The sequence below is a fragment of the Cetorhinus maximus genome, chromosome 20 (genome assembly GCF_964194155.1).
Source record: "Cetorhinus maximus chromosome 20, sCetMax3.hap1.1, whole genome shotgun sequence".
In the NCBI taxonomy this organism is placed as follows: Eukaryota; Metazoa; Chordata; class Chondrichthyes; order Lamniformes; family Cetorhinidae; genus Cetorhinus; species Cetorhinus maximus.
The window spans coordinates 84,641,181-84,654,691 of NC_135898.1; the positions used below are offsets into that span (position 1 = coordinate 84,641,181).

Here is a 13,511-nt window from a genome sequence, read left to right on the forward strand (position 1 = left end):
ATGAGGAGAAACTTCTTTAGCCAGAGAGTGGTGAATCTATGGAATTCATTGCCACAGAAGGCTGTGGAGGCCAGGTCATTGAGTGTATTTAAGACCAAGATAGATCGGTTCTTGATTGGTAAGGGGATCAAAGGTTACGGGGAGAAGACAGTTGAGAAACTTATCAGCCATGATTGAATGGTGGAGCAGACTCGATGGGCTGAATGGCCTAATTTCTGCTCCTATGTCTTATGGTCTTATCTCCCCATCTTGCAGCAAAGAAAACCTGCAGCAAAAGATTATTCAATCCATCACACTCCACTGTGCAACAGAAAATGCCTTTATTTATATATGGATATCCAACTAGATCAAGTTTACTAATCGAATCACAACCAAGTATAGTCTTAAGGTGAAGCAGTGTTAAGACAAGGGGTGCTTACATGATATGTTTTGAAGTCATTCACACTCTGCCTTCACTTTCATTATAAGTTCCCATGTCCACATTTGTGTTGGAAAGTGCCTGTGTAATTTGACATGCCACAATTACAGCCTCCTTCGAATGGTTCTGCTGCAGAGGGAGGGAGTGTAGTTGCAAACTGATCGTTTATACAGGCAATTTCCTATTGCAAACTTGGACACAAAATTAACAGAAGAGTGATTGTGACACAGAAATGCGTGCATGCACAAAATCTCTGAATAAGAAAGCTCAAGCGACTGTACACTTCACCATCAAGGTTGAAAAGAATATTGTCACCCATCTCAAGACCAAATTATTAAAAGAGGCAGTTAGATGCCACAATTGGGGAACTGTCAGTAACAATGAACGGTCTCTCTTTACCTTTCCAACAGGTAAAGGTGCTATGCAAGTGGCAGGATTGTTGACTGAATATTGAACAATGACATGGTTTAAAATCACTGCACCTGCACTGTGAAAAGACATGCTGACCCAGTTCTCCTCACCTGCAGGGCACTTGTTGATAAGGCCAGCAATGCATTTAGCAGCAGACATGTAAGTGAATCGATGGTTGCTGGTACAGCACAGCTCCATCAGATGTGCCAGCAACCTCTCCTGTTGGGGTACTACGACCTGCAATAAACAAGATGCTTCAGTAACTTAACAATTAGTGATTTGAGCTTTATGAAACCAAGTGAGATCTCATTCAGATGTTTCCTCTTTCATATCAGTATCAAAAGGAAGAGAGTGAGTAATGGGATTAGAAATTAACTACCCTGTTTACACCCACACTTGGCATTGAGCACATTGGCAATTAAATTAATGCAAATTGACTCCATACTGTTCTAAACACTTCCAGGGCAGGTATAGCATGGGTTTGGATACACAGTAAAGCTCCCTCGACACTGACCCATCAAACATTCCCAGGAAGATACAGAATGGGGCTAGATACAGAGTAATGCTCCCTCTACACTGTCCCCATTAAACAATCCCTGACCAGGTTCAGCATGGGGTTACATACAGAGTGAGCCCCAAACCAACCTCAGAAGTTTGGTGCCAGTGTGACAGTTCCATTTGCCACACTCACCATCCTTGCATTCTGTGAAACAGGGGCTGGCAACTTAGTGCTGGCTTATACTGGACCCTCCTTAACCATTCACCTCTGTGATATGGGCTGGAATGGACCAAGACAGTCCCAGCTCCCAGGAGAGAGGGATGTTCTAGTGACTGTGATAACGTTGTGTGGTCAGGTCATGTTGATACTCACATTCTTTGGCAGGGAGCAGACAGCGGCCTGCAGGAGGGCAATCAACTGAGTCTGCGGCCATGGAGAGTCAGGCAACTGGAAAAGGAAAGAAGAACACATTACAGCGTACAGACTACAAGGAGACATTCCAATCTCTCAAATCCTTATGATAAGACAGAATGAATTTAGAGCCTGTTGCTGGAGGGTTGAACTGCCAAAACTCCACTGTGCCAAGCTTTGATCTTCCTGTTGGACGATGGTAGGTGTCAAGGCAGCCTTCAACCTGCAAAATTGTGAGGTGTTGGATTTCTTTTCCCCACCAGGAAGGAGGATGGACGATAGCATTGGGATTTACAACACCTTCCATTTCAAGAGCCCTGTGTCAGCATCAAGCATTCCCCAGTCAGATAATGAATAAAACCCCCTGGGCTCCACCCCAACAAGGTGTCCGTACTAATAGGGAGCACGATCCTGTGACACTCATTGCCTCCCAAAGTCAGATTGTAAATTAGAGCCTTATGCGAGGCAGTGTATAGACCCACGGATAAATGGAATGGTACGAGAGAGTTACAAAATAAAGTTTGTTATTGTTTGCACAACCCCTAAGTTATAGGTTTATCAGGATGGTGGGGTGAAGGACGGAGTGATGAATCCATTCCATGATTCCCAGCTCTGGGTTTCTGAGCAAGACAGAGAGCTATCACACAGCTGACAAGCAGAAATCTGACCTTCAAACCATGGAAGGGCAGAGAGGGGAAATAAAGACTCAGAGCCAGTGACTCATCAGCTACTCTCACCCACCTCCTGCTGTTTACAAAATCACTGGCGTAGAGCCCTGGGGCGGATCTCCAACCAAGTCACTCAATATAATGTGAAACCAACCTTGCCTGGGGCTGGGAGGGAGGCAGGAGAATTTTCTTCCAGAAATTTCTGGTATCCCCTCAGTGACCAAGGATGATGTTCCTTTTCAAAATAAGGTTTCAGGGACTACATCCAGTCTCAGTATCTTAGCCAAGTGGCCACTCTTCACCTGAGCCTTAACAGCATGGCACCAAGCAGATTATTCGGCTGTAGAAGCTGCACTTTGCACAGCCCACAAACTCATTTTCTGACAGAGGTCTTTGGAAATACTTTTGGAAAGGTCAATGTTTATCACTCCCGTCCCTAACTCAGTTCCTACCACTGTCCCAGGTGAAATTAGCTGACTCAGCGCAGTTCAAGCGGTTCAAGCAGGCAGCACCACCGCAGGCAATTAGGGACGGGCAATAAATGCTGGCCTAGCCAACGAAGCCCGCATCCCATGAATGAATGAAAACAAAACCAAAGGTCAAACTTGGGCATTGAGCAGTATGGCTCAGCTACATAAGAACTGAAGAAATAGCAGCAGGTCATTTGGCTCCTCAAGGCTGCTCCACCATTCAATATGATCAGGCTGATCCGTCTTCAACTCCACTTTCCTGGCTTATACCCGTCTGTGGCCAAAATTCTATTTTTAAAAAAAATTCTTTCTTGGGATGTGAGCATCGCTGGCTAGGCCAGCAATTGTTGCTCATCCCTTATTACCCTAGAGGAGGTGGTGGTGATCCGCCTTCCTGAACCGCTGCATTTCATGTGCATCGGTACATCCACAGTACTGTTAGAAGTGGAAATATACTCAACGAATGAGTGTCCGCAGCTCTCTGGGGGAAAGAATTCCAAAGATTCAAAACCCTCTGAGTGAAGAAATTTCTTATCCCAGACCGCAGAGACCTTTTGGGCCAAATGGTCTGTTTTGGTGCTGTAAAAGATTCTCTAAATGACTGGCCCCTTATCCTGAGACTATGGCCCCTAGTTCTAGACTCTCCACTGGATAAAACGATGTCAGGAGGGTTGAAAACAGCCTGTTGAGGTGAAATGTCAGTCTGAATTTAACATCACATGAATGTGCTTTACATGCAGTACCAGGAAACACCTACTGATGGTGCTGCTGAAAAGTTAGCAAACGGTTCAGGCACACGTTCCACAGCTCTTCAAAGTTAATTTTATTTATTTTAAAACAGCCTTCTTCAAACTCGGACGGAAAAAAAAAACAGATCTACTCCTGCTCCTGAGTGATGGCTTTTATTCCAAGGGTAAGGGATTGAGAATGATTAACTCAAGATGTTTAAAATAATGAAAGGGATTCGATCAGGTAAATTTTTTTTATTCATTCATGGGATGTGGGCGTCGCTGGCTGGGCCAGCATTTATTGCCCATCCCTAGTTGCCCTTGAGAAGGTGGTGGTCAGCTGCTTTCTTGAATCACTGCAGTCCACGTGGTGTAGGTACACCCACAGTGCTGTTAGGAAGGGAGTTGCAGGATTTTGACCCAGCAACACTGAAGGAACAGCAATATATTTCCAAGTCAGGATGGTGAGTGATTTGGAGGGGAACTTCCAGGTGGTGGTGTTCCCATCTATCTTCTGCTCTTGTCCTTCTAGATGATAGTGATTGTGGGTTTGGAAGGTGCTGTCGAAGGAGCCTTGATGAGTTCCTGCAGTGCATCTTGCAGATGGCACACACTGCTGCTACCGTGCATCGGTGGTGGAAGGAGAGAATGTTTGTGGATGTGGTGCTAATCAAGCAGGCTGCTTTGTCCTGGATAGTGTCCAACTTCTTCATTGTTGTGGGAGTGCACTCATCCAGGAAGTATTCCACCACATTCCTGACTTGTGCCTTGTAGATGGTGGACAGGCTTTGGGGAGTCAGGAGGTGAGTTACTCGTCGCATGATTCCTAGCCTCAGGCCTACTCTTGTAGCCGTAGTATTTATATGGCTAGTCCAGTTCAGTTTCTGGTCAATGGTAACTACCAGATGTTGATAGTGGGGGATTCAGTGATGGTAATGCCATTGAATATCAAGGGGCGATGGCTGGATTCTCTCTTGTTGGAGATAGTCATTGCCTGGCACTTGTGTGGTGCGAATGTTACTTGCCACTTGTCAGCCCAAGCCTGGATATTGTCCAGGTCATGCTGCATTTGGACATGGACTGCTTCAGTATCTAAGGAGTCGCAAATGGTGCTAAACATCGTGCAATCATCAGCAAACATCCCCATTTCTGGCCTAATGATAGAAAGGTCACTGATGAAGTAGCTGAAGATGGTTGGGCCGAGGACACTACCCTGAGGAAGTCCTGCAGTGATGTCCTGGAGCTGAGATGACTGACCTCCAACAACCACAACCATCTTCCTTTCTGCTAGGTATGACTCCAACCAGTGGAGTGTTTTCCCCCTGATTCCCAGTGATTCCAGTTTTGCTAGGGCTCCTTGATGCCACACTCTGTCAAATGCAGTCTTGATGTCAAGGGCAGTCACTCTCATCTCACCTCGAGAGTTCAGCTCTTTTGTCCACGTTTGAACCAAGGCTGTAATGAGGTCAGGAGCTGAGTGGCCCTGGCGGAATCCAAGCCTGATAGCACTGTTGATGAACCCTTCCATTACTTTGCTGATGTTCGATAATAGACTGGCTGGATTGGATTTGTCCTGCTTTTTGTGTACAGGACATACCTGGGCAATTTTCCACATAGCCAGGTAGGTGCCAGTGTTGTAGCTGTAATGCAACAGCTTGGCTAGGGGTGCAGCAGGTTCTGGAGCATAAGTCTTCAGTACTATTGCCGGAATATTGTCAGGGCCCATAGCCTTTGCAGTATCCAGTGCCTTCAGCCGTTTCTTGATATCACGTAGAGTGAATCAAATTGGCTGAAGATTGGCATTTGTAATGCTGGGGACCTCTGGAGGAGGTAGAGATGGATTATCCACTTGGCACTTCTGGCTGAAGATTGTAGCAAATGCTTCAGCCTTATCTTTTGTACTGCTGTGCTGGGCTCCTCCATCATTTAGGATGGGGATGTTTGTGGAGCATCCTCCTCCAGTGAGTTGTTTAATTGTCCATTATCACTCATGACTGGGTGTGGCAGGACTGCAGAGCTTAGATCTGATCCGATGGTTGTGGGATCACTCAGCTCTATCACTTGCTACTTATGCTGTTTGGCACGCAACTAGTCCTGTGTTGTAGCTTCGCCAGATTGACACCTCATTTTTATGTATGCCTGGTGCTGCTCCTGGCATGCCCTCCTGCACTCTTCATTGAACCAGGGTTGATCCCCTGGTTTGGTGGTAATGGTAGAGTGGGGTACATGCAGGGCGATGAGGTTACAGATTGTGTTCGAGTACAATTCTGCTGCTGCTGATGGCCCACAGCTCTTCATGGATGCCCAGTCGAGTTGCTAGATCTATTCAAAATCTATCCCACTTAGCACAGTGGGAATGGCACACAACACGATGGAGGGTATTCTCAATGTGAAGGCAGGACTTTGTCTCCACAATGACTGTGCAGTGGCACAGAGAGAAACTATTTCCTCTGTTGGGAGGGTCCAGAACAAGGGTGAGCTGAATGCAGTATTCCAAGTGGGACCTAACCAAGGCTCTTAAAATTAGAGCTGGGCCACTGAGGACTAAAACCGGGAGGTTTTTCCACACTTGCAGGTCATGGAAACCTGGAACTCTATCCCCCAAAAGGGTGTCGATGCTGCGGAGCAAATTAAACTTTGAAGGAGGAAGCTTATATTGGGTAAGGGTATCAGGGGATCAAAGGTGGGTGGATGGGGATGACATACAGATCAGCCATGATCTCACGGACTGTCGGAACAGGCTTGAGAGCCCGAATGACCTCCTCCTGTTCCTTTGCTTTTGCTCCAGCCGCTAACATCAAAACTGCAACAAACGTGTGACGCAGCCACTGGATAAAACGAGGCCCTGCCTGCCTGCTCCAATGGCTCAGTGTTGAAGATCCCAGGGAACTATTTGAAGAGTATGCAACTAAAAGTGACCAGGATCACAATTGGTGGACGTCAGGCTGGTGCAGGATTAAGCTGGACTTCAATGGCATAGCAGTTGAATAGCTCAGCCAATATCTACTGTTCAGCTGGGCAGTATGGGTCATTGGTACCAGACAGCAGTGGAACTAAACACTAGCTTGCTTGAAAAACACTCTCAGAACGTCGGTAACCAGCGGAGACAGATTTAATTAGCCAAAGAATTAGATGCAAGGTGAGGACTTTTTTTAAAATAACACTAAGTTGTGAGTTACGATGATCTAGAAAGTACCGGTTGGTGTAGTCAGATTCAACGGTTAAAGGGAAAATGGATAAGTATTTCAAAAGGAAAAATCTACAGGACAGCAGGGCAAAAGGTGGGGGTCGAGTAAGACTAATTGGATAGTTGCACAGGCACAATGGGCTGAATGGCCTCCTTCTGTGCTGAATTATTCTATGATTCATGAACATTAACAAGAAAAACAAAGGAGTTACTCACTTGAAAAGGCTGGAACTTTCTGGAAAGGTTATTTTCAGGCAAAAAGGAGACATCCCCATCGAGATACAAGGCCACAACCTGGGAGATTTTTTCGGAAGCTAGTCTAAGAAGGGGTAGATGGGGCAGGGAGGAGGGGGAGGCGGGTGCAAGAAGAATAGAAAAACTTTATTTTAAAACTTTCTACACACACTGCGTGAACTCCAAAGAATAATTAATGCAATCACTAGATTATAATTCTGCTGCCCTGCAAATTTTTCAAATTCCAAGTTTAAAAATATTTGCTCTCTGGATCAGGGTGTTGCCGACAAATGCTGGCATTTATTTCCATCCTTAGCTCCCCAAGTAGGTGGTGGATCTTCTAGAACTGCTACTAGTGCTTTGATACAACGGAGTGACAGACGAGGCCACTTCAGAAGGCAATTAACTGTTAGCCATTATAGCGTGGACTGGAGACACCTATAAGGCCCAGATGGGGTACAGTCTGCAGGTTTCCTTCTCAATGGCATTGATGAGCAAACTGGGATTCTATCCACAATCTAACAGCTTCACTTTTATTGATACCAGCTTTTTAAAAATTGAAGTAAAATTCTCAAACTGCTGTGGTGGGATTGGGATGTAAACTCTCGGAAAGCCAAAGGAAGGGAAACCACATCATTGTCAGCTTATGATGATTGGCAGGAAAAAGTGGAGGGGAGATAAGGAGAATCTTCTTAAAATATTTTATACAGCCAGTTGTGATCTGGAACATGGAGCCTAAGAGAGTGGTGGAAACAGATTCAATAGTAACTTTGAAAAGGGAACTGGATAGACACTTGAAAAGGGAAAAAAACAGGTTATGGGGAAAGAACAGGGGGGTGGGACTAATTGGGTAGCTCTTTCACAAAGCAGGTATAGGCACCATGAGCTGAAGGGCCTCCTCCTGTACTGTACATTTCAATGATAAACTGTGGTGCAGGAAGTGATGCAGGACCATGACGACAGGCACATGCTGCTGACAGCACTGCACGCCAGCGAATCGGGGTGAGCCAAGGTGAAGGACAAGGAGTCTCCAGGGTGCAGAAGGGAAGAAAGATGCAGCTTTTCCAGAATAGAGAAACAGGAAGCAGAGAATAATAGATTCAGCTGGACTGAAGGAACAGGAAAGGAACAGGCTGTCCCAGAGTTTGATTCCAACTTGGAAATCCGCACTCCTTTACAGATTCAGAAGGAAGTGCATTTGTACAAGGATTCCAAACCCCCACCCTCACGTCTTCCACCCATTGTTTACTCAAAGTGTAAATTTTGGTCTCTGATTATCTCCTCTTGTACTTGTTGCGGACACGCAAACACTTGCTGGAATGAAAGTACAAGTGATGCAGGTAGCCCTCTGCCACCTCACCACAGTGATTTCACACAGTGAGTGCTGTCTGAACTTGGTGGACGTGGGGGTGGGAGCAGGACAAGTGAGACACAAAGTTCCTGAATCTCATTTTGTTTCCACATTCACACACAGGCATATGGACAGAGTGAACAGGACCAGGGAGTTCCCAGGACAATAACTTGCATTAAGTAACAGCATTAATGTAACAAAACATTTCAAGGTGCTCCACAGGCATGTAAAACAGTCAAAAACTGACACCAAGCCCATGGGGGAAACATTAGGGTTAAGCTTCAAGGAAGGTCTTTGAGAGAGAGAGGTAGAGGGGGAAAGGTGAGGGCTGAATGCCAGGGGGCCTGGACAGCAGATGGGCTGTCAATGGTAGGGTAAAGAAGTTAGGGATGGACAAGGGAACAGAGTTGGTGGAGCGCAGCAACGTTGGAAGTTTGTAGGGGTGGAAGAGATTATAAAGATAGGGAAGGGTCAGATCATAAGTGAATTTCAACACAAGGATGAGCATTTTACTGACAGCTAATGTAGGTCAGTGAACACAGGGAATGATGGGTGAACGGCACTTGATGCAAGTTAGGCTATGGCCAGCAGAGTTTTGAATGAGTTCAAATTTACAGAGGGTGCAAGATGTGAGGGTGGCGGAAAAACACAAATAAGTTGCCAGAAGTAGGAGCCTAATTTTTTCCCATTCTATTCCAGTGTCACTCAAACAGGTTGTATATAGAACCATAACTGCTTGCCACACTGGTGATGAAGCAACAATTCTGAGATCAGGAATCTCGGCTGGGACTTTCTGGTTTGTAGCACTTAGTCCTGTAGACCCAATGAGTGACTCATTCAGGGGGAATTTGGGAGTGTGGGTAGTGGGTTGATTCATGTTTTTGTTTTCTTTCCCCTTCTATAGAATAATTGTTGCAACTGTCTGATGCTCTGAAAGTTAGAGCTTCTGTCTCATCAGCTCCTGGAGTGAAGATAATTCCAGCCTTCTAGAACTACAGGGTTTTAAAAAATTCATTTACGAGATGTAGGCTTTGCTGGCTAGGCCAACATTTATTGCCCATCCCTATTTGTCCTTGAGCAGGTGGTGGTGAACTGCCATCGCTGTGGCATAGCGACACCCACAGTGCTGTTAGGAAGGGAGTTCCAGGTTTTTGACCCAGCGACAATGAAGGAACAGATGGCGAGTGGCTTGGAGGGGAACTTCCAGGTGGTGGTGTTCCCATGTATCAGCTACCCTTGTCCTTCTAGATGGTAGCGGTTGTAGGTTTGGAAGGTGCTGTCTAAGGAACCTTTGTGAGTTCCTGCAGTGCATCTTGTAGATGGTACACACTGCTGCCACTGTGCGTTGGTGGTGGAGGGAGTGAATGTTTGTGGATGTGGTGCTTATCAAGCGGGCTGCTCTGTACTGGACAGTGTCAAGCTTCTTGAGTGTTGTGGGAGCTGCACTCATCCAGGCAAGTGGGGAGTATTCCATCACACTCCTGACTTGTGCCTTGTAAATGGTGGACAAGCTTTGGGGAGTCAGGAGGTGAGTGACTCACTGCAGGATTCCCAGCCTCTGACCTACTCTTGTAGCCATAGTATTTATATGGCTAGTCCAGTTCAGGTTCTGGTCAGTGATAATCCCCAGGATGTTGATAGTGGGGGATTCAGCAATGGTAATGCAATTGAAAGTTAAGGGGCAATGGTTGGATTCTCTCTTGTTGGAGATGGTCATTGCCTGGCATTGGTGTGGCATGAAGGTTACTTGCCGCTTGTCAGCCCAAACCTGGATTTTGTTCAGATCTTGCTGCATTTGGACATGAACTGCTTCAATATCTGAGGAGTCGCGAATGGTGGACATTATGCAATCATCAGTGAATGTCCCCACTTCTGACCTTGTGATGAAAGGACGGTCACTGATGAAGCAGCTGAAGGTGGTTGGATCCAGATAAGAGGAAACTTTACTGCGCTTCAAGATGAGGAAGTGGATCAATGAAGCTGAAGCAGACACTCTGCTCATGGTGATGAAGGGTTCAAAAATTCCACGATAAACAAGTTAAAGGTAATAAGTCAAGAGAAGAACTTTTCATCCAAAAGGAATACAGACTTGTGGAATAGGATTTTTAAAAAATTCATTCCTTAGACGTGGACATCGCTGGCAAGGCCAGTAGAGAATGACAAAGGAGCTGGCAGCATAGGAAATTAAATGACAATTTGCATACATTGCAAGAGGCAGAAGGGACTGAAAGGAAAGTTGAAAGGGCAATTATGACAATCTACAAGGATATTGGGTAGACTGGCCAAAAGTTCTTATTCTTTTCTGAATCCAGAGGAAATGGCTCAAAATTCAGTAATGTTATTTAGGAAAGAAAAGAACGAATTTGTATTTATATAGCGCCTTTCACAACTTAGGACACCCCGAAAGTCTTTCCAGCCAATGAAGTACTTCTGAAGTGTAGTCAATGTTTTAATGTAGGAAATGTGTATACAGCAAGCTCCCACAGGCTACAATGTGATTAATGGCCATTTAATACTCATTGGAGTTTAGAAGAATGAGAGATGATCTTATTGAAAGATAAGAGATTCTCAGGGGGCTTGACAAGGTAGATGCTGAAAGAATGTTGCTCCCCATGGGGGAAATCTTGAACTGGGGGGAGGCACGGTTTCAGATTAAGGGGTCTCCCATTTAAGAATTTCTTCCCTCAATAACAGAGTGGTTTTCTAGGCCATTTCAGAGGGCATTTAAGACTCAACCACTTTTCTGTGGCATGTGCATGCCAGACCAGGCAAAGCCAGCTGATCTCCTTCTTTAAATGGCTCTCGTGAACCAGATGGGTTTTTACGACAATGGTTTCCTCATCACCATTTCTGAGACTAGCTTTTAATTCCAAATTTATTAATTGGCGATGATGGGATTTGAACCCATATACCTAGAGCATTAGCCTGGGCCTCTTCATCTAGTGACATTACCACTATGCCACTGCCTCCCCTAGTACTTAACCTCTGGAATTCTCAATCCCAGAGAGCAATGGAGGCTGAGTCACTGAATTTATTCAAGGCTGAGTAAGACAGATTTTTGATCCACAGGGGAGACAAGGGTTATGGGGACAGGCTGGAAAGTGGAGTTTAGGCCACAATCAGCCCTGATCTTACTGAATAGCGGAGCAGGCTCCAGGGGCTGAATGGCCTATTCCTGTTCCTCTTTCTTATGTTCTTATAATATGTTTCAATGATGGATAAACATTGGGCAGAACTCCCCTGCGCTCCTTCAAATAGTCCTGTGGTATCTTTTACAGATTCAGATGAGCCCTCAATTTAACATCTCATCTGACTGGTAGTACACCTGACAGTGTAGCACTCCTTTCGTACTGAAGTGCCAGCCTGGATTTTGGGCTCAAATCTTTAGTGTGGGCTTGAATGTTAGCCATGGTTCAGTTGATAGCACTTGTCTGAATCAGAAGGCTATGGGTTCAAGTCACACTTGTCATGAAGAGATTAATGTCTATAGTGTTATTGGAATTTTTTTTTTTTAAATTTCCAATAACATTGAGTTTAGTGGTGTCTGTGTGTGTGTGTGTATCTTAATTGGACCAAAGCCAGCTAGTCTGGATGCTTTGATGTATAGAAAGAAGTAGGTTTGAAATGGTAATTAGATAAACATGGGTAAGTTTAGAAACACAGATGTCAAGGTGGAAGTTTGCATTTTTAAATAAAGCATTCAAAAGAATGGGTGAAATCTTGCACCTAGCTATAAGATGCCAAGCAATGTTTTTATTTTTTTCAGCTTACTAATAAAATTGGTGGAATCAAAGGATATTATTGTTAGGAGACGTAAAATTCAAAACTTAGTAATACAATGGAAAATTTACATTCAAAGGAAAAGCTAGGTATAAACAGAAAGGAGTTTGTGTGTTTAAGGCAGAGGCATTTAAGATCTAACCAGCCTGTACGCCTCCCAACTGTGCCTGCAAGGAACCTCATTTTGAATTTGTAAGGTCAAATGTGCTTTGCCTGGGATCTTTTTAAATCTGAGTTTTACTGTTGCCTTAACAGGGGTGTAACAGAATTAGATTAATTAGGGGATTTTTGTAGTTATTTTGGTAGTAATTTTATAGACATATGTGCACACAATTTTTTTTTGAATTAATAAAGGTTTAATTTAGTTTTATAAAAAAAACCTCGAGACTCGGTGGTCCTATTACTACTGAATTCAAGGTCAAATCTCGATCAAAATTCAATCTCGAAACATACAAATTGCAAAAATGGATTATGACAGTTGTTTCAAGTTTCCCTCTGGGATTTGAGCAACTTAGCCCTTACCATTGGCTGTGTCATAATACACTCTAGGACTTGAGTACAAAAATCAATGCTGATGCTCGTGTGCAGTACTGATGGAGTGCTGCACTTCCGGGAGTATAATCTTTTGGATGAAATGTTAAACCGAGGGTCCACCTGCTCTTTCATGTGGGCATAAAAGATGCCATGGTACTATTTCACAAATGAGTTATTTCAAATGCCCTAGCCAATATTTGACTCCCAATCAACATCACGAAAACAGGTTATCTGGTAGTACAGAGCTTGAGTATTGCTGAAGATTGTCTGTTGGGCTCACAATGTGGCGTGTTTGCGTGTACTGGAAGCTACATATATTAATACACGGGGCCCTGTTCTTTGTAGACATAAAGAACACATACACACATTGCACTTGTTTCAGCAAAACAGATCAAGTGACAGCCATTCGCTGGTTTATTCCTCAGGACCATGCCTTGAGAAATCAGAGTCAAGCTGCCTGGTTTGAATTTCAAATAATGCTTGGTAGTTAATTATCATTCACCATCAACCGATGCATTCTTCAAGGCAACGCCTCTACCAATCAGACCACTTGCCAACCAATCAGCACTCACTTCTCATACCATATAAACAGTTGTTCCCTTTACATTTGGTATGCTTGCGAATTGTCCTTATGAGTGCAAGATGAAAAGCTTCAACAAAAAAATCTTTTGGCAACAGGTTATCTGGTCATTAGCACATTTTACTTGCTGTGGGATTTTGCTATTCACAAATTGGCTGTTGCATTTCCTGCATTACAACAGTGGTTACATTTTGAAAAGGACTTCATTGGCTGTAAAGTGATTTGGGACTTCCTGTGGGT

General features: G+C 44.5%; 1 protein-coding gene across 1 annotated transcript in view; it reads right to left on the reverse strand.

Annotated features, from left to right (window-relative positions):
* Positions 1-13,511, reverse strand: part of mms19 (MMS19 homolog, cytosolic iron-sulfur assembly component) — a 77,240-nt gene that overhangs the window by 14,289 nt on the left and 49,440 nt on the right. Inside the window, exons 21-23 of the mRNA XM_078565082.1 lie at positions 7,009-7,111; positions 1,701-1,775; positions 940-1,066 (exon numbers count right to left, since the gene is read on the reverse strand). Coding sequence (XP_078421208.1) covers positions 940-1,066; positions 1,701-1,775; positions 7,009-7,111 — 305 coding nt within the window. The remainder of the gene's footprint in view (positions 1-939; positions 1,067-1,700; positions 1,776-7,008; positions 7,112-13,511) is intronic.